Source organism: Gossypium raimondii, chromosome 5, assembly GCF_025698545.1.
Source record: "Gossypium raimondii isolate GPD5lz chromosome 5, ASM2569854v1, whole genome shotgun sequence".
NCBI lineage: Eukaryota > Viridiplantae > Streptophyta > Magnoliopsida > Malvales > Malvaceae > Gossypium > Gossypium raimondii.
In genome coordinates, this window is record NC_068569.1 from 19,253,698 (window position 1) to 19,276,740 (window position 23,043).

Genomic DNA, 23,043 nt, shown 5'->3' on the forward strand with positions numbered 1-23,043 from the left:
TATTTATATGTAGTCAAGGACTAACCAGTAATGACAATGAGTAAGTGGATCCCTCCCCAAGTTAGTATAATGGTATTATTGAATACTTTTTTGGACTAACATATATTATTGACAATTTTTATAAAAATTAATATTATTTTTAAATTAAATATAAAATTATGTAGTTATGTGATTATATTTTATATTACCAATCATTATATAAAAAAAGCATATAATTACACTCTATTAATTAAGTATATTTTAAAAACTCCTTATAATTACAAAATAACGAAATTATTATCCTAATAATTATACTTCCATTAATATACAGACACACTCTAATTATTCAAATATGTGATACATAAATGGACATATAATGATTGCTTGGGAAGTATTTTTTTAATTTTGGGGTCAGAAGTACGTAATTATTTTGGTACCAATTTAATGTGAGATGATGCCCAAAACTCCCTCCGTCCAAATATAAAATCTCCGTTTCTAATTGGCACTTAAAAACTGAAAACCAACTAAAGCCGTCATTGGGGAATTTTAGAGTATCCTAAGCTTACCGTATCATTTTTACACATAATTTAATTTTATTATTAGTATGACGTGGACTTGCAATGATGTGATGCCAAATACCATAAACTGGCTACATTAAAGAAAACGAAATGAAGGGCTGAGATTCATTCCTGGGTTTCTGGCTCTTCTTTTATCTGCCCCATCTCCACTTCTCCACTTCTTCACCTGTCTGTTTTCCCTTGGAGACCTTTTTGTCAAGAAAATAACGAAAGAAGAAGATGCAGCTAGGGAAGAGACCGAGGCCGAGGCAACCGATGAAGAGAACGACAAGCTTGATGGAGATCACTTTTGATCTAAACACAAGCAACGTTGCTGAAGCAGCTCCACCGCCTGATCCACTTAACCCTTTTAAAAACCACCCTATACAGCAAGCTGGCGTTTGGGGTCCACAGATACAGGCTGATGATGGAGGTTTAGATCAGCGGTCCTTGGCGACGGTGTCACCTAGAGTTCATAGGAGACACTTAGCTGATTTTATGGAAACCCCTCATTTCTTAAGGTCTTGCGGTCTTTGCAGACGTCGCCTTGTTCCTGGACGTGATATTTATATGTACAGGTTATTTATTTATTTTTCCCTTCCTCCTCTTTTTCTTTCTTTCTTTTAAAAAAATGGTATATTTTGATTAAATATATATATTTAGTACATTATCTGACAATTTTTTTATAAAGTAAGAACAAAGTTGGAATCTTAAATCTCAACTTCAGAAAAGTAGAAGAATTTCTAGATCATGTCTAGATTATTGATGTCAGAAACTTTCAATTGCCTGGTTTTTTGTTTAATAGATTGAATTTAATATTTATTTTGGGGTAAAACTTAATGATAGACAATTTTCAAGTTCAATCTTTTTCATGATGAATCATTATCATTACACGATTAACTCATGATGGAACTTTATTTATTTGCTTAATTGCAGGGGTGATAGTGCATTTTGCAGCCTAGAGTGCAGGCAACAACAGATGAACCAAGACGAGAAAAGAGAGAAATGTTCGATAGCATCCAAGAAACAAGCCGCCGCTTCATCTGTTGCCAGATCCGGTGTCTCCGCCAAAGGCGAGACGGTTGCCGCCGTACAGTTATATTAATTAGCGTGGCCAAAAAGGAATTTTACCAAGCCCAATTTCCATGCTACTAGAAGGAATCAAAATATATGTATGTATGTATGGATGGATGTATGGGGAGTGCAAGTTTTAGCTTTGTAATGTTAATGGGACAAGTTTTGGACATGTTATTTTCTGTGGATCCAAAAATGATCATAATCATACCCCCAAAGTCTAAATCCCTACCTTTTCCTATAAATCTTCTTATTTTTGTTATTACTTAATGCAAGAAAAAATTGCAGCTCTAAGTAGGTTTTGAATATTAGTTCTTCATTTTTTTTTTGGTTGTTTTCCCTACTGGGCTTATTAATTGCTTCAAGGGTTGATGAAGAACCAATGGTGGAGATATGGGGCTGACAGATGTTTTGTCCCCTTTAAAATACAAAATTTTTCGTTCAGATCTTTTATAATTTATAAAATTTTAAATTAAAAATAGTAAAATTACACTTACGTGTTTTAAAAATAATAAAAATTTAATTTAATTTTTTAAAAATTATAAAGATATAGATTATTAAAATGATAAAATTACATATTTACTATTATAAAAATATACAATTTAATTCTGGCCGCCACTACGAAGAACCCGACCTGATTGAAAGAAAAATTGCAATATGAATAAATACATATTGTAGCAATAATTGTCCTAACTAGGATGGAAAAATTGTTCCCTTTATTAGATTAGATGACTAAGTTTTAATTGCATAATAAATTAATTTTTTAAGAGAAATTAAATCCGAAGCACAAAATCTTTAAAGAAATAAAATTAAAAGAGAAATGATTTACATAAAAGGGAATTTGCTGCTAATATGATACTGACAATTGATTAGTGGTGTGGCTTAGTCAGCTTTGCATGGAAATTTGCACAAAGTGAATGTAAGAAATAAAAGGAGGAACAAAATGAAACACATTATTGTTATCAAAATGGTAGGCAATTGTTTGTTTCATTTCTTATGTTGTTGTTAAATAAGGAGAAGATCCATTGAAGGGCTCAAAAGCCGAAACCCTAATTAAAATCACAATGTGCAAAGTTTATTGTGAATACCAATCCAGCGTGTAGTTGTCTTCTTTAAAATGACCTTTCCCGTTTAAAAGAGTTAAATGCCATCCAATCAATCCACCACTTCAGCCCATGCCTTAATCAATATTCTAATCATTTCATAAGCATTTAACACCTTTATTACATTAAATACATAACTCTCAACTCACCCTTTACTTCTCCATGCAATAGTCAACAAAACTATATTGGTAGCTATCTATGAAAATTTATAAAATGATCACTCAATTATTTAATTTTGTCTTCTTCTTTTTTTACCATCGGCTGTTAAATAATTAATGGAAAGATGATGTGACAATTTTTAAAATTAGTATAATAATAAATTTAGCTGTAACGCCCCAAAATTTTGAGTGTTGTTTGCTAAATCTTGTTATAATTAAGTTTTTGTAACTGTGGCTAAGTGCTCTACTTGTATGGTCTAGGGTGGGGGTTCAATTCTTTCTTTTGGGGTTTTGCTATTTATTTTGGTTTAACCCCAATCCTTAACTTCTTGGATTAAGTTTAATTTTGTGTGTTTTTATGTTAAGAATGAGCATGTTGGTTCAATGGTTAAACTTTTGTATACTTGTGGTCTTGAGTTCAAGTCTTGACATAAGTGAAGAGGACTTTTTTTTGACATGGTGTGATAATTAGTTCACTTTTAATTAATTAAATATGTTTAAAAAAAAAAGAAAGTTTTTCCTCTTACGTTCTTCCTTCCATTTTTTGTTTTCATTATTGTTTTCTTCTTTTTATTTATTTTTGTTCTTGCTCGTTATTTTGTGACCTTCTTTTTACTTTGTTGTGGTGTGATTTATTGAATTATGTCATTCTGTGTTCGATTTCATTCGTTAAGGTAAGATTTTACGGGTTAATTCATTGTTTGTGTTGGATTCGTTGTAAATTGGAGTTTTTCCCTCAAATTCCATTGTTGTGTTTTAATTTCTCTTGTCTTGGTTGTTGTTTCGATATGTTAGGGGAAGATCAAAAGATTCCTAATGTTCCTCCTCCTACCTAGGATTCGAGTGTGTGTTGTTGGTTTGCAGGTAAGTATATTTTGTTTGTTTGAGGGTTGTGTGTCGAAGTTTTAGATGAAGGTTGATGGTGGTTTATTTATCATTTAGTTCGATTGTTTCGTTAAATTGGTTATTTGATGGTCGTTTTTAGGTTCCAGTTTCCCCGTATTGCTCTGGCATCGAATCTATACCAGGTGTGTAACGAAAACTTGAAAACTTGCTAATGAAAGAGGCTAAAAAACATGGTTGTCGACGTCACACGACCGTATGTGAGGTCGTGTAACTCACTATTTTGGCTTTAGGGTCACACAGGCCAGGGACACAGGCGTGTGTCTAAGCCTTGTAACTTATTGTTTTAGCTTTAGAGTCAAACGGGCTAAGGACACAAGTCTGTGTCTAGGCCATGTAACTCACTATTTTGCCTTTAGAGTCACACGGGCTAGAGACACAGACGTGTGTCCAAGCCGTGTAACTCATTGTTTTGGAGTTTGAGTCGCATAGGCCAAGGACACGGGTGTATGTCTAGGTCGTATGAGATGTATTTAAGTTCTTGAGTCACACAAACATGTGTGGGGCTGTGTGTCAGACCGTGTAACTCATTGTTTGAGCCACACGATCGTGTGCCAGGCCATGTAAACCACAAGGGCCAGCCATCCAGGCTGTGTGAATCCACACGAGCGTGTGGGTCAAATTCTAATTTTTTTCCTAAGACCGTAAATGTTGTTCAAATCGAACGTAGGTCTACCATAGGGTCCGCATGGTCTAATTTAGTAAGAAAATTAGTTATCTGATGATCTGTTACTGAATATTCTGTTGTTTACATACATGTATTGACGTGATACCTGATAAATAAGTGCAACAACATTACATGATTATGGTCTGAATTGGTATTACCATATACGTATATCTGATATCTGTTAAATCTGTATCTGCATTGGGTTGAGAGTGTATAAAGGAGGAAGTGTGGCAGTTTAATAATCTATAGATTTTAGTGGCTGAGCCACAAGCTTATATATGATTCTGGCAGTTTATCGCGTTTTGATCTGGCAGATAGTTTGTAATCATTTTGAAATGTGTCATATTGACACTCAGTGGTATGTGAGGCAGGATGAGTATTTGATACCCTAAATGGTGTGCTGGGATGGTCAGAGATAGTGTATAGTAGATGAGGGTAAGACTCTGCATTTGTATCTGAATCTGAAACTGTATCTAATATGTTCTGTTTTTGAATCTGTAACTGTATATGATATGTTCTGTATCTATTTCTGATTATGATATCCGACTAAATAATATCTGAAAGTGAGATCCGTCTGTACATATTTAGTTCATAAGTTACACATTGAGTGTGTAAACTCACTTCGACTGTTGTTTGAATTTCAGGTAATCCTCAGACTTGATCGGGTCAGTGTGTCGAGAGCTCAGCTAGATTGTTTAACTAACTTGTTATGATATTTGGTTTTATGTTGTTATTATCTTTCTGGGTTTGTGTACTTTAAATGTTTGGTTTACATTCTGATTATAAACTTTTAAATATTTTGGGTTGTCTAAACTATAATTATTAAAGGTTGGATTTTTTTCTATGAAAGAGTTGATGTAGCTCTCCAGACTTGGTCATGTTGTCTAGGCTGAATTTGGAGTGTTACATTTAGTGGTATTAGAGTCAGGTTTCAAAACCCGGGCTGTGTTTTCTAGGCTCCTGTTTTTATGAAAAGTATGATTTTGAATAAAACGTTTATATGATTAACTCTGAAAACTAATTTTATAAAAGACCGAGATACCGACGCTGAACCTATAAGTACTTCTGTCTTAGCTGTATTATTTAGCTAGAAAATATTGTAGGAATTGAACTTGTGTCTTAGGTTAAAGACTATGGTATGAACAGTGAAATGAGATATCTGATGAGAACTCTGAACTTATCTGTGAACTTTTAGCATTGTAGATAAACTGAAATAATGAATTCGCGCGGTAGTCATGGACGTAGTTCTCATTGGGCACCGCGGGCGTCGAGGGGGATCTCGAGCAAAGTCATCCTCTATGGGTAGTATGCCCAATTTGGAGACCAGCGAAACTGTTGGTTCTCTTACTGTTGAAACTGGGTTTTAGACTCCAATAACTAGGGACAACGCACTATCCCAAGCTATACTGCATGTTTGGGAGAGGGTCGCTAGGACTTATTTTGGATATAGGAGCCAAGGGTCGGTTACTGAACGACTCTAGTCGAATGGTGCTGAGTTGTTTAGGGGTGTCACTGGATTCACCCCTATAGTGGCCGAGTACTGGTTAGAGTCCACCAAACGTATTATGAATGACATCAACTACACTCCTATACAGAAATTGAGGGGTGTCGTATATCTGCTTCGAGATGAAGCTTACCGGTGGTGGTTGATTGTTGAGCAGGGTTCCCAACCCGAACAGATCACTTGGGATTTCTTCAAGAGCGCCTTCCAAAGTAAGTATGTGGGGGCGAGTTATGTGGAGTCTCATAGACGTGATGAGCTTAGTTCAGAGTGAGAGGTCTGTGATCGGGTATGAGGTTGAGTTTCTGAGATTGAACAGGTATGCACTCAGTTTGGTTCTGAATGTCTATGAGAGGAGTATTCGGTTCGAGGAGAGACTGAGATATGATATGAGAGTTTTGATGGCTCCTCAAAGGGAGTGATTTTTTGCGGCCTTGATTGACAAGGCAAAGATAGCAGAGGAGGTGAAACGCATTGAGCGCGAGAGGAGAGACCGAGAGAGAGGTCAGAGTATGCTTAAGAGGGATTCAATTTTCTTAAAGTAAGGTTAGAAGTATATTCTAATTGTAACTTATATAAATGGTTTAATATAATAGATTTTGAAGAAAGCTTGAATATAACTCTTTGGATAAATATGTGTCAATGTATTCGAACTTATATCATCTTGTACTAATAATAATGTCGATATAAGTGAAATTAAGACTTAGTCGGCTATTAATCGAATTAGTAATATTGTGTTAATTTGAAATTTTGAATTTGAATTAAATTGTAAAAATAAAATGGTTATATTATAAATAAATTAGTTCACTTTCAATATAACATATTTGAAATATATATATAAAAGTTTAACCACTTCTCTTTTGGCTCTAAATAATGAGTGTGGTGGTGAATTTGATGTACTAAGCAAGAAGGGTAACAATGTAGATGAAGCAAAGTTTGCATAGTTGCCTAGTAGAGGGAGAAAGAATTTGGGTATGTATCATAACAAGGGCCAAGTAGCTAGAGAGCTTAAATTATTATTGAAAATTTTAATAATGATTCCTTATGGACAAAAAAGGTCCCATCCTCAGTAATTGGTTCACAATATATGACCCACAACACATTGATCGTAAGATTACTTTTTCGTTAATAAAAAGTGTAATTTGATAAAACAAGAGTTTTTAGCGTGAAGAGAAACAGAATGCAGCTACTCGATCATCTTGGTGGCATAAGTCTTCCAAAGCAAAACAACATCCGGGGACAGAACAGAATCCCGTTTAGGGTGAAGGCTCATGATTTTTGTTTTTTCTTGATATATAACACTAAAAATTATAATTTTGTAAATTTACATCTACTTTGTCCTCCAAAAATTTAAACATGGATTGCTCCCTCTCTCATTATATTCACCCTATTAGAATACAACTAACTCCATTAGATTCCAACCTAATTGCTTTCCTTTTTTTTTTCTCCGAAATATTTATATTTATTTATTTTATTCTAAAAACTTCAAACAACTTTTTTCGAGGTTTCATGCTTTAAGGAAAAATAACTCAAACTTTTCCCAACCCACTTTGCAAGTTTTGGTGTTAGAGACAAACAAGGCAACCATAAATCATGATTTTAAATTTTAACAGAGATACCTCCCAAATGCATTTGGATGAGTAAAAATAGAGATAGACATAAGAATAGGAAAAATTATCATATGTTTGTCGAGCTTTTAATTTGCAATATAAGATGTAATTTAAGTTTAGTTCGTTTTATACATCAATTTAAGATTATTCTCCCATTAAAATTTTTCCTTAAAAAGCTGAACACGAAAAATAATTTATTTACAAAGTAAATATTGTACTGAAAATAAGTTACTTACTACAAACAAAATAAGTGTTCTCATTCTTCTTCAAAAGTGGAAACACAAGTATTTATATAGACACTAATTGTAATATATTTTTAAATGAGCAAGTATGATTCAATTGAAGGTTTGAAATTTCACCCAACTAAATTACTTATTAAGAAATAAAATAAGAGAGATATTATTGACTTTAACTTCTACAATGTTAGAATCTCTTTAAATAAGATCACACTAAGATTTCTAAGAATTTTCATTACCTAATCTGATCTTTTCTCCAATTAAAATCTCGAGATTTGCTGCTCAAAATCCCAACAACAATGTAAGTAAATAATTAAGATATATAGGTCAAAACATGCCAATAAATAAGACAAGTTGCATAATATCTAGTTAAAAAGTGAATTGCAACTTGCTTTTCATATGTGATATGCAACTAGCATTAACAACCTCCGCCTCTGCATTTGTAACCAAAAACCTTGCACCAAACTTTGTCGAACAAGGGATTATGAAACTTAAAATAAATATTTTCTAACTCTTCTTAAATGTCATCTTGTAACACCCTTTACCCAACCCGATTGACAGACCTAAACCACAAGATGCTACATTTATTGCCGAAGCAACTACAATAAATTTCAATCAAAATAACATGCTTACTTGTATATAACACAATTCAAAATAACGTATAATCATTTTCAAGTCTTATATGAACTTACGAAAACTCTCATAATAACCCGAGCTACTGAAGAAACAACATCAAGTTTCATTTTCAACCTTGGGTCTAGAGCAATTTCGTGGAGTTGAAAGAAACACGAAGTGGTGGCCTTATCAACCTTTGATGCTGAGTATATTGCATCAACTTCTTCAGCTTGTCAAACAATTTGGCTAAGGAGAATTCCTGTATATTTCAATTAGAAGCAGATAGGTGACATCGTTTGTGACAATAGTTCGACTAGTTTGTATGACAAATAACCCAACTTTTAATGGTAGAACCAAACACTTCAATGTTTGCATCATTTTATTCGAAGTCTTATTTGTATTTTTGTAAAATAAGTGAGCCACTTATAAACATTTTATAAAATCAATTTCACAAGTAAAACACGAATTTTTCAGGCAACAACCTGGAGTTTGCAGCTTTGAGTGAAGAGGGAGTGTTGGATATGGATTCAAAGCTTTGATCGATTGTTGTGGATGTATGTTGGTGGATGCATGACACAGTATTTTGGTCAAAACTTGTTTCTACTAATTAGCTTAGTGGGTTATTTACTTTAAGATAAGGCTTGTTTATTGCATGTAAGCTTGTATATAAAGTCACTCTCTATTTGTTTGTTTTTTAATCATTGAGTTTTAGAAGTAATAAAAGCATGAGTAAACTATGATTCACTCAACTATATGCTGGTTTATTTTTTTTGTCATAATTTCTTTTAATTGGTAACTATTGTTATTTTTATCCATTTTCGTTAAGTATTTGACTAGAGGGTGATGTGATAATTAAAAATGGCATAATAATAAATTTAGCCCTTAATTTTTACATATTATATCGATTTACTTATAATTTTTAAAAATAACTCAAAATTTACAAATAGTCTCAATTTGATCCTAATTCTAAAATATTCAAAGAAATATATAAAAAACATATAATAAATTTTAAAATATATAGAAATAAATAATATTGTTAAAATTATAATAATGTTAATATTAATATATACATAAATATTTTTAAATTATAATAATGTAAATATTAATATATTCTCATTTAGACCTGATCATGGGTCAAGCCAGGTTCGGGTCAAGGCGATGCAAAATTTTAGGCCCGCTTTCTAAAGCTCGGGCCCAATTCGATTCAAAAAATAGGCCTAAAATTTTTCTCAAGCATGACCCAGATAAAAATGCTAAACTTGAGCCCAACCCACCCGTATTAAAATTATTATATTATTTTTTATATAAAAAATTTAAAAAATATATAATACATCAAATACACTAAAAATATTAAAATAAATGTTTCCTAACAAATTGAAAGTACATTAAAAAAAAGGTCTTTATATTAAATAACACTAAGATAGTTGCAACTTAACAAGCAAATACCTCTAAAATAGTAGCAACTATCTTAGTGCTATTTAGTGCTATTTAAGTATAATAACCAAATAGTTGTCATTTTGTATACTGAAACAGTAGCAACTAAACAAGAGTTATACAATATCCAAACAATAACAACAAAATAATAACAATATAATAATAAAATAACAATAAATTTAGGCAGATTCGGGCATGGCTTGAGCCAAGAAAAGCTTACCGAAGCTCTGTCCATTTGGAAAATGTGTCTTATTTTTTGTCCAAATCCATTTTTTGAACCTATATTTTTCTCAAACCCTCTAACTTTTCGGGCGGGCCTTTAGGCTTGAGCGAATAGTCCAGCTCATGATCAGGTCTATTCTCACTCATGTGAATGAAACACATTTCATGACTAGTTATTTACTTCTTTGAAGAATACTTACGGCTAGAGGATTTTCATTACTACTGATAATAGATATTTTAATTATAACAAAAAAATAAATGATGATTTTTTTTACAATGGGTTACAATATCATTTAAAAAGAAAACAAAAATTCGAGCAAATCGAATATGAATTTTAATTATCATGCAAGTAAGCATTCAAACTAATCCTTTAAACTCATTTTACAATGAAATAATTTCTTTTAAATTTGTTTCTCCATTAAAATAATCAACGTGGGATGCATGTGTTGGACTCTGCTCCTAGGGAGATGAAAACACTTGATTTACAAGGGGTCATTGGTAATAGTTTTTAGGCTTACTCACTTATTTCAACCAAAAAAAGTATTTTTTTTTTCAATTTGTTGTTTATCAAATCATAAAAAATGGAAAAATTAACTATTATTATTTTTGTTGATTTGGTATTTATGTAGATGTCACAATTAATTTTTTAAAAATTAAAAAAAAATTCAAATAAATTATAAAAAATAAAAATTATTGAAAAAGCATAAAAAAAAATATTTTAAAATTAATCATTCACTAATGTGTTATAAATGTGGGTTGTCACGAGAATGTCACGTCGGCAAAGTTAATAAACGTTAATTTTTCATCTATGTCAAGGTTGTACAAACCCAAATATGCCCGGGCCCAGACCAACAAACAAGCCCAAATATTTAACCTTAGCCCAATAACTAAATAGCCCAATACTTAAATAAAAGCAGGAAACCCTAGTAGCAGCAAGTTGCCGCCGCCCTCAAACGCTCCAGTAGTCTCCAGTCGCCGCAAGTTTCGGCCTCCACGCGTGCCGTTTCTCCGCAAACACCGCTCCTCAAGCACGTACCTGCAACAAGCGAAAGAGAAGAGCAAAAAATCGAGCCAATAAATAACCGAATAGATTTATTTGGATTTATTTTTTCTTTCCCATTTTCGGCTATAAAAGGCCAATATTTTCAGTGTAAAAGGTGGGAATTATTCAGTGTAAAAGAGATACGAAAATAGAGGGAAGGACTGAGATTACAAAGATTTTCTTTTTTTCGAAGGTGAATCGGGACTTTTTTAATTTTTTTTCTATTCTTTCTATTTTATTTTTTTATTTATAATAAAAAGGGAAAGAAGGAGAAAGGATCTTACCTGGTGCCGTCATGGTGTCCCCTCTCCGTCGCAATCGGAGGCGGGGTGCCGTTGGAGGCCAAGGGACGACCTAGTGGTGGCGGTGCAAAAAAAAATGGGTTCAAAAACCCTAAAAAGTTCTTACAAAAAAAGAAAGAATTGGAAACTTTCTTTTAGTTTTAATTTTGTTTCTTTTAAATTTTAAAAGCAAAGATGAAATGGTGCCGTTTGGGGAAAGGGGGGTCCGCCCGTCAGACCTTAAATGGTCTATTTGCGCATTCGGTCCCCCTATTCTAGCAGTGCGTTTAAATTAAATTTTTGATTTCTTTTAAATTTTCCCGCATGTTTTATTTTTGTTCCATTTTGGCCCATCGCTGCGCAGCGTTTTGGGAAGATGGGAATAATTTCCCATCACTATTATGCGCGCATTTAAGTTGGTCCTACCTTCCAATTTATTTCAAATCTGCCCCACTTTTTTGTCTTTAAGCTCAATTTAATCCATTTTTTAAGAAAAAACTATTATTTTATTTAATTATTTTTTCTTAAAAAACATTATTATTATATTATGCATTATAGTTATCATTATATATTTTCTATACATTCACATTCACGTATTTTATATATATATATATATATATATAATTTGAGTTTTTTACATGCATACATATATTTCTCTCGCACATTTTTTATATAGTTTTTATTTTAACTTTCACATGCCTTATATTTTATACATACTTACCCAATTTTTATTATATATATATATATATATACATAAATTTGTATTTTTATTTTGTTGATTTTCACATGTACATATTTTTATATTTTTATCCTATTTTCATAAATTTCGCATACATATATATACATGCATATTTTCTTAGGAATTATAATAGGTTTTGTTTTGTTTTATATATTTCATTTATTTTTTATTTTTACTTATATATACCTGTTTTAATATATGCTTATACACGTTTTCAAAATTTATTTATGTCTCATACTTATATTTTGAAAGTACTTATATACATATATTTTAAATTAAAGTATCAGATCATATTGTACATTAACTTTTAACATACCCTTTTAAAAATATATTTTGGTTTTATCTATTCATCAAAGTTATTTTCTTGATTCAAAGGTTTTTTGAATAAAAGCATTATTTGAAGTTTGGGATTTTTGAGGGAAATTGAGCCCTAACGTATTGGGTTTTGATTTTCTTTGTCAATCTTAAATGACCGAGAATATTCTTTATTTAAAATGCATGAGCATAAAATCATTTTTGGGAACTTAACTTGTCGTGCCCTAACGCATTGGGTGTGGTATGTTACTTTCTCGAAATGAAGATTTTCGCATAAAATAAAAGTGATATTCAAAGATCGAGGATTATGAGAAATTGCACCCTAACGTATTGGGACTTGATTTCTTTACATGACTTGAACAATTGATTATCTTTTTTCAAAATTCATCATTTGAGTTGATTTTAAAATCTTTTTAACCTTCGACACTAAGACATTAAATGATCAATTTGGTACCGATTTTGGGTGTTACGAGGGTGCTAACCCTTCCTCGTGCGTAACTGACTCCCGGACTCATTTTCTCAAAATTCGTAGACCAAAATAGGGTGAGCCGATCACACCTTAATAAAGGATCGGTGGCGACTCCAGTCTTTGCTTTTTTAAAGTCGACAACTAAATTTTTGTTTTTCAAAAAACGGTTTCGACAAAGGTGATTTGACAAACAATACAAGTTCAAAAATTAAAAAAGACAGAAAAAATAAATAAAAAACTAAAATAAATTTTTTTATAAAGTTAGAATATCAAATAAATCATTATGCCTAATGTTTGTTCCATGTAACACAGCTTTAATAACTTGTTATTTTTCTATTATAAAAAAAAAACTAAAACTAAAAATATTAACAATTTTAAAAGGTATGTCGGTGAAAGAATTGAATATGTGTAAAGTAGACAATCTTTTAAGAGACTAAAATAAAATTAATAAAACAAATTAAAAATTGTTTAATATGAATTCTAAATCAATTTATGAGTTAATTAATATTTTGTTAAAAGTGTAGGATAATGTAATCTTGAGTACATTAAAACATGTTTATCTTAATATTTAAGGGTTTAGAGGATATGAATAGTTTTAAATATTTTATAAAATAATAAAACCAAAAGTTAAAAATCAAAACTAAAAAGTATTTTTTTAAAAAATCTAGTGTCGATAAAAGAATCAAACATATGTTAAGTGGACAGTCCAATTAACTTTTTCTTAAATGTATAGTTTACATTTTTTCAAAATTTCCTGTTATATTTTTTATTTTATAGTGGTGAATACTAATTTTTTTCTATTATTTATCTATTTATATAAATAAATAATATTGAGATATATTATATAGATAAATAAGATTTAATATTAGAAAAGACACTCTTTTTTCAATTTTATTTATGTTTTACTCATTTCTCACTGTTTATTATTGAATTTAATTATTTAAATTTCTAATCCCCACTTCCATCTCTAGCCCAAGCTTTTATTTAAAATTAAAAAAATCTAATACTTCAAATAATTAAACTATTTTTGTGTTGAAACAAATTACTTTTTTTAAAAGTTATTATCTATTCCTAATAATAAAATAATTAAAATTTTAAAAATAATATTTGTAACTTAAATATATTTATTTATCATTAAAATTTTAAAAATATTTTAATAATTTTGGGTACACTATATTATTTTAATGCTTTAACTTCAATTATTTGTGTATAATTTTTAAAATAAATAATAAATTACAAAAGACTTTAAAATTTAAATTTTTTATCTTTAACTCTTTATTTATATTTTAAAATTAAAACCTTATTTTTTGTGCAATATTATTTCACATAAATTATAAACATTTAAAACATAAATATTTTTAAATATCAAAATAATAATTTAAATTTAAATTTAAAATTTAAAAATTCTTTTATCTCTAAATCCTTATTTAGCCTAAAATTAAAAAATTTAAAATTTAAAATTTTAGGTCATCATTAATTTTAAAAGTTTCAGGTCACATATATATTTACAGCAATTTTTTCAAACTTATTTTCAGTTATAAACTTGAAAAATGAAATCTATTATTGTTAGTTTTATTTTAATGTTCTGCATTACGGTGACAAAGGCTGAAATGTCACCTTCCTTATCTCCATCAGTGAGTTGTTCCACTATCATTTACGATATGATAGATTGTGTCTTGTTCTTAAGTGGTGACAGCACCGAAGATGAACCAACAGCTGCATGTTGTTCTGGCTTTAAAATTGTGTTAGAAACAAATGTGAAATGCTTTTGCGAAGCTCTTAAAAGCAGTGCCGAATTGGGTGCCGACGTTAATCTTACCAAAGCTGTTATGTTGCCTTCAGCTTGTGAAGTTTCGGCATCTCCTATGAACAAATGTAACTTAGGTAAGTATTAATTTTTTTTTTTTTTTTTTTGGTTTTTTACTTGTTTCTATTACTTATTTGATCAACAACATAATATGCAGTTTCTTCTCCACCTAGTGTAGCTCTTGGTACGTGCTCTTTCTTCTGCCCTATCATATATACAATTGTTTTCCAGTTTCATGGTTTGAAAATTGCTTTGGTAGATTATTTATTTATCAGTCTAAGATTCAAAACACAAAAAAGGAAAAAATTCCTTGCAAACTTATTTTTATCAAATACTTATATCAGTTATTGATCAAACATTTATAATGAAAATTAAGTTTAATTTCTACTATGGTATATCAAAATGCAGTGATAGAGTCTTAAGTCTTCATTTTAACTTAATTTTTTCTGCAACATTACAGTAGCAAACCCTTCCCCTAGTGAATCGCCAGTAGCTAATTCAGTTGAGCGATCGATTGCTCCAGTATCATCAGGAACACCAACACCGTCAGCTCTTGCAACTCCCACCGAGGAAGTTACACCAACACCATCATCCCCCGACAAGAAAATTACACCAACAGCCTCAACTCCCGCCGATGAAGCTGCTAAACAAGCTCCTTTACCAAACCTATCCGGAAGTTACTCAGTATCATCTTATTTCTTTGCTTTCTTTAGCGTGTTAGTGATTTCATTTTATTATATTTTAATATAATTTTATCTCTTTTTTTTCTTTTAATCAATCCTAGTAGTAGTAGTATGGTATTAATACTCTCTTTTTTTTTTGATAAAAACCCTTTATTTTTATATTAATTTTAAACTTTTATTTTAATAATAGTTTCTGTAAATTTTATGTTATAATATTAGTTTGCATTTCTATTTCTATTTTTATAATTTCTTTTTAAAATTATAGACATTTATAATATTAATTTTAGAAAATATTACCTTAAAATTCAAACTTCATTAACTCAAATATGATCTTAAACTTCGTTAACTAATAAAAATCATGCCAAATTAGAACAATTATTTTGATGAGGCAATATGTCAAAAACCTAAAGCTTTCCTTGCAAAGAAAATGAAAAATTGCTATTCTACAATTAATATTAATAATTAATTTCCTACTTTTTTAAACAAACAAGCCAAAACATGGTGGTTTTCTTTCCTCTCGACTTTATAGAAGGAAAGAACTTCATAAAAAAAAAATGTCCAGTGACTACCAGCTGACCTTTCTAACAAAATAGTTGATAAAACAAATGTCAAAGCAGCGAGTAGGACTGACCATAGAATGATTTGAATGGGTTTTTTTTGATAAAATACACTTTATCTTGTCAGGAGAAAGCATGCAATAATTATCAGAATAATTGTATTTCAAGATCACCCTTCTAATACACAACCAGTCAACTATGAAGCTAAAGATTAGGGACCAATACTGTATCTAAAACCAATCTAATCTTGGACATAAGCCTAAAAACAGGTTATTATATTCATATAAAACTAAATTAATTGCGCACTTTTATAAATTTTTATAAGATTCAATAAACATGCATTTAACATTCTATGAAATACAGTAATTTCACAAAAAAAAAAAAAAAAAAGTGATTTTACATCAGCTACTTCACAACCAACTATTTACCAATACAGAACTTACCAAAAATGTTAGATAAAATCTCCTCAGAAATGTCATCTCCACTTATCTGGCCAAGAGCCAATGCAGCCTCTTTTAAATCAATTGTCCAAAAATCGAGAGGCAGTTCCTCCTCTATCGTCGACTTCAATCTTACAAGAGCCTCCTTGGCTCGCATTAGCTGTTCGCATTGTCTCTGAGAAACACCCCATGAAAAATATTCCACAAGCAGCAGTCAGAATCAACATCAGACTGTCATGTTATAGCTTTATCTGAGAAATGAATATGGAACTACAATTGTCTAAAGCTAAGAGAAAAATGGCAGTTTTAAGAATGCTAACCTGATTAACGGTCCATCTACGGCCCCCAGCGGGAATCTTGTTTAGGCCAACAATCTCTAAGATTGATTTCTCCAAGTCATGTATCCCTTGACCAGTGATGGCACACGTAAAGACATGCTTACTGAACAACTTGGCTTCTCCATCGACCCAATCAGAGCAAGCAGATGAAGCACAGTCTATTTTATTGATTACTAGAATCATCGGAATGGATGCTGATCCCTGAAACTCAAAACAACACCCAATCTCACTATATATTCGAAGAAACTTAAGTCAATGGAAAAGATACTTAAAAATGGAAAAAGCATTGAGATCAGTAGAAGTTAACCTTGATGCTAATCGCTTACCATATTGGATCGAATCCTCTCAAGAAGTTTCGTATCTTCCAGAGTCCATCCATCAATTGCACTCACCGTCATGATGATGACATCAGCACCCATAGCAACAGCTTCAGATCTTTCCACACCTAGAACAAAGTCATACAGATCTAAATAATGATTGACATATTAAAAAAAGAAACATCAATCATAAAAATTAAATACCTCTCGCGAATAAAACTGTTCAAATCATACTAAAATCAATTTCTCTGAAGATGCAAAGACTAACATTTGCTACTTTCTATATAGAGTGTAAAATTAATACACTCGATGAAAGGAAAAGACTGAGGTCCTAAACATTTTATAGAAATCAAACTAAATTGTACCTTTTGGCAATAAAAAGAAAAACTAAAATCTTGCATGGCCTTATTTGGAGATCTCATGATGAGAAATGACAAACTACAGAGTATAGCCCAGTCTTCTGACTACCAAAAAATATAATCCATACCATTTCCGATTTTCATTTTGTGTGTGAAAGTTGACTGGCAGCTGGATTAAAGATATATTTACAGGAATCAACTTTCTTATTAGAAAAGCATTATCTAGTAGAATAATCAACTTGGAACTCCTACTTGATGCTTGTAAATTACATGAGCTATTTTTGGAGGGAAGGAGAAAATTCTTACCAATCTTCTCCACGATATCATCAGTTTCCCTGATGCCTGCAGTATCAAGAAGTGTAACAGCGACACCAGCAATGCTAACACTGGCTTCCACCACATCCCTAGTGGTTCCTGCAATCTCTGTAACTATTGCTCTCTCACTCTGCACGCTAAAAGCAAGACATGGAGTTGAACTAAATGCCATACAGTTTCTATGTAAGAGAACCAGTGAACAAATGAAAGGACTAATAGTTCATGGGTCAAACAAATTGTTTATATGATGTGACACAGACATCAAAACCAAGTAATGGCAATTCAAATAATTTATGCAATAGGAAGAAAGGAGGGATAACCACGTACTTTGCTCCATCCATTAAGGAGGCTTGACTTCCCAACATTCGGACGGCCAACAATTGCTATCTGCAAGATTTTGTAAATGGAAGCAACTGTATTATTAAAAACTAACCCTAAATATAAGATGCACATACCGTCTCCAAACATTTAAAGACCAAAAGCTCAATTTATCTTATTATCAAAGCAAAATAGCGATAAGTAGATATAGACAACCCAACTGAATGATCAAAAGTTGGATGGTGCTCAGTTAGATGATATGTTTGGGGAGTAAAAATGTGAATTCTAAATAAGAAAAAGCCTCCTGCACTTTAACTCACTAACATAAAATTTCCACTTGATACACATTCAAAGATCTCAGATACACGGGGATTGTACCTGCAATCCTGATTGCAGAAGTTTGTCATAATTGGCAGTTTCCAGTGCGTGCTCTACATCCTGAGACATGGCATGCATTCTATCCATAATTACGTTGACATCGAGTGGAGGCATCTCATCCTCAAAATCTAAACGAGCCTCTATCTCAGTAAGCAATTCAATGCATTGTTCTCGCAATGATCTGACTAAAGTAGAGAAGCCCCCCTGTCAGACAGTCAAGCTCATCAATGTTGTTAATCACACTGCAAACCAACTCTAACTAGAAGATTTAAGAAAAATGGCTAAAACAGAAATTCTAAAGGTGAGTTCATGCCTGCATTCCTGCCAAAGCTGCATCAGCGGCAGCAACAGACTTAGCTGAAATTAATTTTCCAACATTTTCAGCTTGGGAAAGATCTAATCGACCATTTAAGAATGCACGGAGGGTAAACTCGCCTAAAAACAAGAAAAGGAAATAAAAGATTAGGACAGTTTGGACAAAACGATGTATGTAAACAAAGCTTGCAACCCCTCCCCAATGCCTCATTAAGAGAGGTCTAAGAAGATATCTACTAGAATCTTGTTTTCAAGGACATTGATCTTTAATCAAACTAGAATCAAAAGTGCCAATAAATTTAATTTTGCATAAGTTAAACCCAACCTGGTTCAGCAAGCCTTGCTCCAGCTTCTAAACAAGCCTTCAACACACGACGCAGACACACTTCACTCCCATGGCACTGGAGCTCAACCACATCTTCACGAGTATATGATTTTGGAGCCAGCATTGGCACAGCTAAAACCTTTAAAAAAAAATTGCAACTTTAACCTCCAACAATTCCAATAGTAAAAACACGAACAACCCAGCAAGAAAAAGTTTAACAAATGCAATTTTTTTTCCTGGACAAAAGCATACCTCATCAACTACATTCCCCTGAGAATCCAAAACAACGCCATATTCAACAATATGACTTTTAGGTTTCCAAGAACCCGAACCTGAATCAAACCTCTTCTTCTTCTTAGCCGGGGAAAAAACACGGCCAGCGATATCGACAGCGTTGGGACCAGACAAACGAACAATGCCAACGGCAGCAGGAGGGCCTCCTAGAGAAGTGACGATGGCTGCAATGGTGCTGGTCAAGCTCTGGGCCTCAATTGAACCACCATTGTTCACTGAACCCAAACCCACCAAGCGCTCATCTCTGTTGGAAACGAAACTAGTCTCTGCAAAGGTCAAAAGGTGAAATGGGTAGTTAAATATAAAAGTGAACATGAAAAAAAATGAATTTTGGGGCAGGGGGACGGAGAAGATGAATAACCTTGGCGAGTGGAGGCAAGGGGTTTAAGTGGTTGGGGTTTAGGGGGGAGAGGGAAAAGAGAAGAGAGCTTTTTGGGGAACAAAAGCGAGGAAAAGATCAGTTGTGGAGGCGGTTTCGTTGGCCTGTAAAAACGAGTGATAATAGTACGGAAAGATGGGAGTAAAGCCATTGTTGCCGTGTGTGAGTTTTCACTGATTATCATATCAATGAAGCAGAAGCTGAGAGGATGAAGAAGCAGTTCTGCTCTTTCCTTCTGATGAACTATGGAGTCTGGAAATGTCCATGGCCCATGCTTTGGTGGGCTCAACTGAGCTTTATTTCCATTTTTATATCAAATGGGCTTTATTCATGTCCCAATCCTGAAGGGTTCATCCATTTTTTTCAAAGTTCTTTGGAGTTAGAATTTTCTTTAAAAATAAGTAGTGTTATAATGAACTAATATTTAATTAAAATCATAAAAAATATTATTTTGTTTTTATAGTTTTATAAGGGTTAATATTTGGTAGTCTGACAGTCTAATTTTTATTCCATACTAAAATTTAAAAACTCGTCATGTGTTCTTTTTTAATATTTTACTATATCCTTATAAGATACTGTTAACCCCTAACTCTGGTATGGATCTAAAAACTTTATTAACAATGTACCAAATATTTTTCCTTTTATAATAACTTCCAGTAAATTAAATTATCTACTTCATCATCTATCTATAGTTATATAAAGAATTTTACTAATTAAAAATTACCTAAGTGCATATTTTCGTATTTTATTATTTTTATATGAAATGTTTAAATAAATAACTATAAATGGAAGGTCTAAAATGTTTAACTTTAAGCTTCACCATTTTACCTATAATTTAATTATTAATTTTTTGTAAGTATAATTTTACCATCGGTTGGGTGTAACATTTTTTTAAATTAAAAATAATCATTATGATAATTGGATTGAATGAATAAATTAACAATTAACTTAACAAAATTAAACTTTAAATTAATTACTAACCAAAATAAATTTGAAAAAGAACTCCACATTTATATAAAGTGAGCAACACTAACTTAGTTCAGGCCGGTTGTTATTCAAGGAAATTTTCTAAACTTCTTAAGTAGGTAGTAATTCAAAACCGGTGGAGACAATGATGATGATATTGAATTGAGGGATAAGATCTTATTCCCAAAGTGACTGATGGTATTCCCTCGACCAAATTCTTTGGAAGGGACCATTAGTCTAGAACAAATTATTATTGTTAAACTTTTGGGTAAAAAGATTAGACGTAATACGCTTTGAAATAAGATTCATGCTCTTTAGAAATCTTCAAAAGTCTTTCGCATATACATCTTAAGAATGATGAAATTAATTACGATCTAAAGTTTTATCAAAACATCCTTGGACTATTTTTAGACACAACGTTACCGTCCAACCATGGTCAGTCTTTTTCCACTACTCATGAGTTTCAATTCAATGTGGGAGTGTAGCTTCGTCTCTTACTTCTTCGAGGACAAATGTCTCCAGACTCATAATGGCACCCGTGGGAAATTTGCTAGAAAAAAAAAATTTAAGGGTCGAACTCAACAGACCGAGTATGAAGGACTTCCTAATATTTTTGCTTTTCTTGTGTTCATTTTGGCCATCTTAAGAATTTTCGTCCTTCATCGACTTCCACTGTTAACGAGGACGGGGTAGATGTTAGTCACCTAACACCTAAAGATGATCTGAGCAAGCAGGCAGAGGTTGAAAATTCCGGTATGTGAATGGTCTTTGAGAGAAGAAAAAGAAGGCAAGGTAATAAAAATCTCGAAAATTCCGCTAATATCCCGAGGAATAAAGAGAATAAAAATAGGTTTGGGTTTTCTCTAATCTACAGGAAGATGCGACGAATGGAATTGAAGGAAAAATATAACAGTGATGTAGGAAAGGCCCACAAAAGAAGAAGAGCCCAATTGTTAAGGGCGATTTAAAGTGACTGAAGCCCAAGAAGATCCAAAGAATAAGTTTTTCCCAAGATAATAATCAGAGTTCCAATCAAATTTTGTCCAAAGTTGTGTCAATCGACACTTTCTTAAATTTGGAGAATCATTCAGTGGTGTGGTAGACAAGAATAAAGATCCTAATCAAGCGGTTTCTATAAATAGTTACATGTGTTTTCTTCAGTTAAATGGAAGTAGATGAAGCGAGGGGTTAAGGGCTCATCCATGAAATTTCGGTTGGTGTAAACTGGGAATTTATCACCTAAAATGGCAATGTTGCAATTGGTTGAAAAGATTGATAAGAAAATTCATGCTATTCAGTTAGACTGGAATGATGGTGATAGCCAACCTTCGTGCATGCATAGATCGAAAAGAAGAGTACTGTGGGAGTTGCTCAGTCGTATTGGAGATGAGATGGTTGAGCATTGGTTGACTGTTGGTGATTTCAATTCCAATCTTCAATTTGATGAGAAAAAGGGGTGCTTTTAGTACAAGTAATGGTTTGTTTTGTGATTTTATTTTTAATAATGGTTGAGAGATCTGGGAGCTGTTGGACCTAAATTTACTTGGAGTAGTGGGAGGAGCATTCATGAGAGACTTGATAAAGCTTTATGCAATGATAAATGGAATGAAGTGTTTCCAGATACCACAGTTTTTAACCTTCAATAATTGAAATTCGACCATCGCCTTCTTTTTACTCAAATTAGTCGTGATGTTAGCAATAAACCCCAACGTCCTTTCTGTTTCTTTGCTGGCTGGGTGAAGCATCAAAATTTTAAGGAGTTTATCAAGAATCAATGGCATTGTGATAAGAATATGAGTGTTACTTTATTGACTTTAACAAAATCTATTAAACCTTGGAATAGGGATGTGTTTGTAAGTCTTTCAACTCATAAAAAGGAGAATATTGAGGAGATTACGGGGTATACATGAAGCATTGAACACTCATACGAGTAAAAATCTTTCCAAGCTTGAAATTGATCTCGAGGAGTTACATTGGAGATAGAAGTTTAGATGCAAGTGGGTTAGTCAAGGGGATAGCAATATGAAGTAATTCCATAACCAGGCCATGGCTAGAAGTTGAGAGACGGTTAATAGTCTTTTGATGTAAAGATTATCAAGAATGAGATGATTTCTTTCTTTAAAAATCTTTTCACTGTAGAGGGTACGGTACATGGTTACTTTCCGATTCATGATGCTTTTCCTAGGATCTCCGTTGATGAATCCAAAATGCTTGGCAATCTAGTTTCGGATGAAAAGATTAAGAAGGCATTGTTTGAGATGAGCCTGCTTAAAGCTTTTGGTATTGACGGGTTTCATGCTTTGTTTTTTTAGCCATGGGATGTTGTAAGTGATTTGATTTGCAAGAT

General features: G+C 32.2%; 3 protein-coding genes and 1 long non-coding RNA gene across 5 annotated transcripts; 2 read left to right on the forward strand and 2 right to left on the reverse strand.

Moving 5' to 3' along the window:
• The first annotated feature begins 671 nt into the window (after positions 1 to 671).
• On the forward strand, positions 672 to 1,916 carry LOC105770423 (FCS-Like Zinc finger 5). The gene is made up of 2 exons (XM_012591622.2): positions 672 to 1,114; positions 1,473 to 1,916. Exons 1-2 carry the CDS (start codon positions 777 to 779, stop codon positions 1,639 to 1,641), a joined length of 507 nt encoding a protein of 168 aa, XP_012447076.2. The 5' UTR covers positions 672 to 776; the 3' UTR covers positions 1,642 to 1,916.
• Positions 1,917 to 10,834: 8,918 nt separating this feature from the next.
• LOC105770425 (uncharacterized) lies at positions 10,835 to 11,545 on the reverse strand. The gene is made up of 2 exons (XR_001126209.2): positions 11,386 to 11,545; positions 10,835 to 11,095 (listed from the first exon to the last, which is right to left on the reverse strand). It is a non-coding gene; the product is annotated as an uncharacterized LOC105770425 (long non-coding RNA).
• Positions 11,546 to 14,510: 2,965 nt separating this feature from the next.
• Positions 14,511 to 15,582, forward strand: LOC105770422 (non-specific lipid transfer protein GPI-anchored 23). Of its 2 annotated transcripts, XM_012591620.2 has the most exons (3): positions 14,511 to 14,789; positions 14,870 to 14,896; positions 15,173 to 15,582. In XM_012591620.2, the coding sequence occupies exons 1-3, from the start codon at positions 14,516 to 14,518 to the stop codon at positions 15,460 to 15,462; spliced, it is 591 nt and encodes a 196-aa protein (XP_012447074.2). In that variant the 5' UTR covers positions 14,511 to 14,515; the 3' UTR covers positions 15,463 to 15,582. The 2 variants fall into 2 exon arrangements, with proteins under 2 accessions (XP_012447074.2, XP_012447075.2); XM_012591621.2 differs by lacking the exon at positions 14,870 to 14,896.
• A 654-nt stretch (positions 15,583 to 16,236) lies between these two features.
• Positions 16,237 to 19,991, reverse strand: LOC105770848 (uncharacterized). Its single transcript, XM_012592205.2, has 10 exons — positions 19,713 to 19,991; positions 19,310 to 19,617; positions 19,058 to 19,196; positions 18,731 to 18,852; positions 18,418 to 18,621; positions 18,049 to 18,108; positions 17,713 to 17,851; positions 17,057 to 17,175; positions 16,713 to 16,931; positions 16,237 to 16,567 (listed from the first exon to the last, which is right to left on the reverse strand). Exons 1-10 carry the CDS (start codon positions 19,912 to 19,914, stop codon positions 16,373 to 16,375), a joined length of 1,707 nt encoding a protein of 568 aa, XP_012447659.1. The 5' UTR covers positions 19,915 to 19,991; the 3' UTR covers positions 16,237 to 16,372.
• Between the last annotated feature and the right edge of the window lie 3,052 nt (positions 19,992 to 23,043).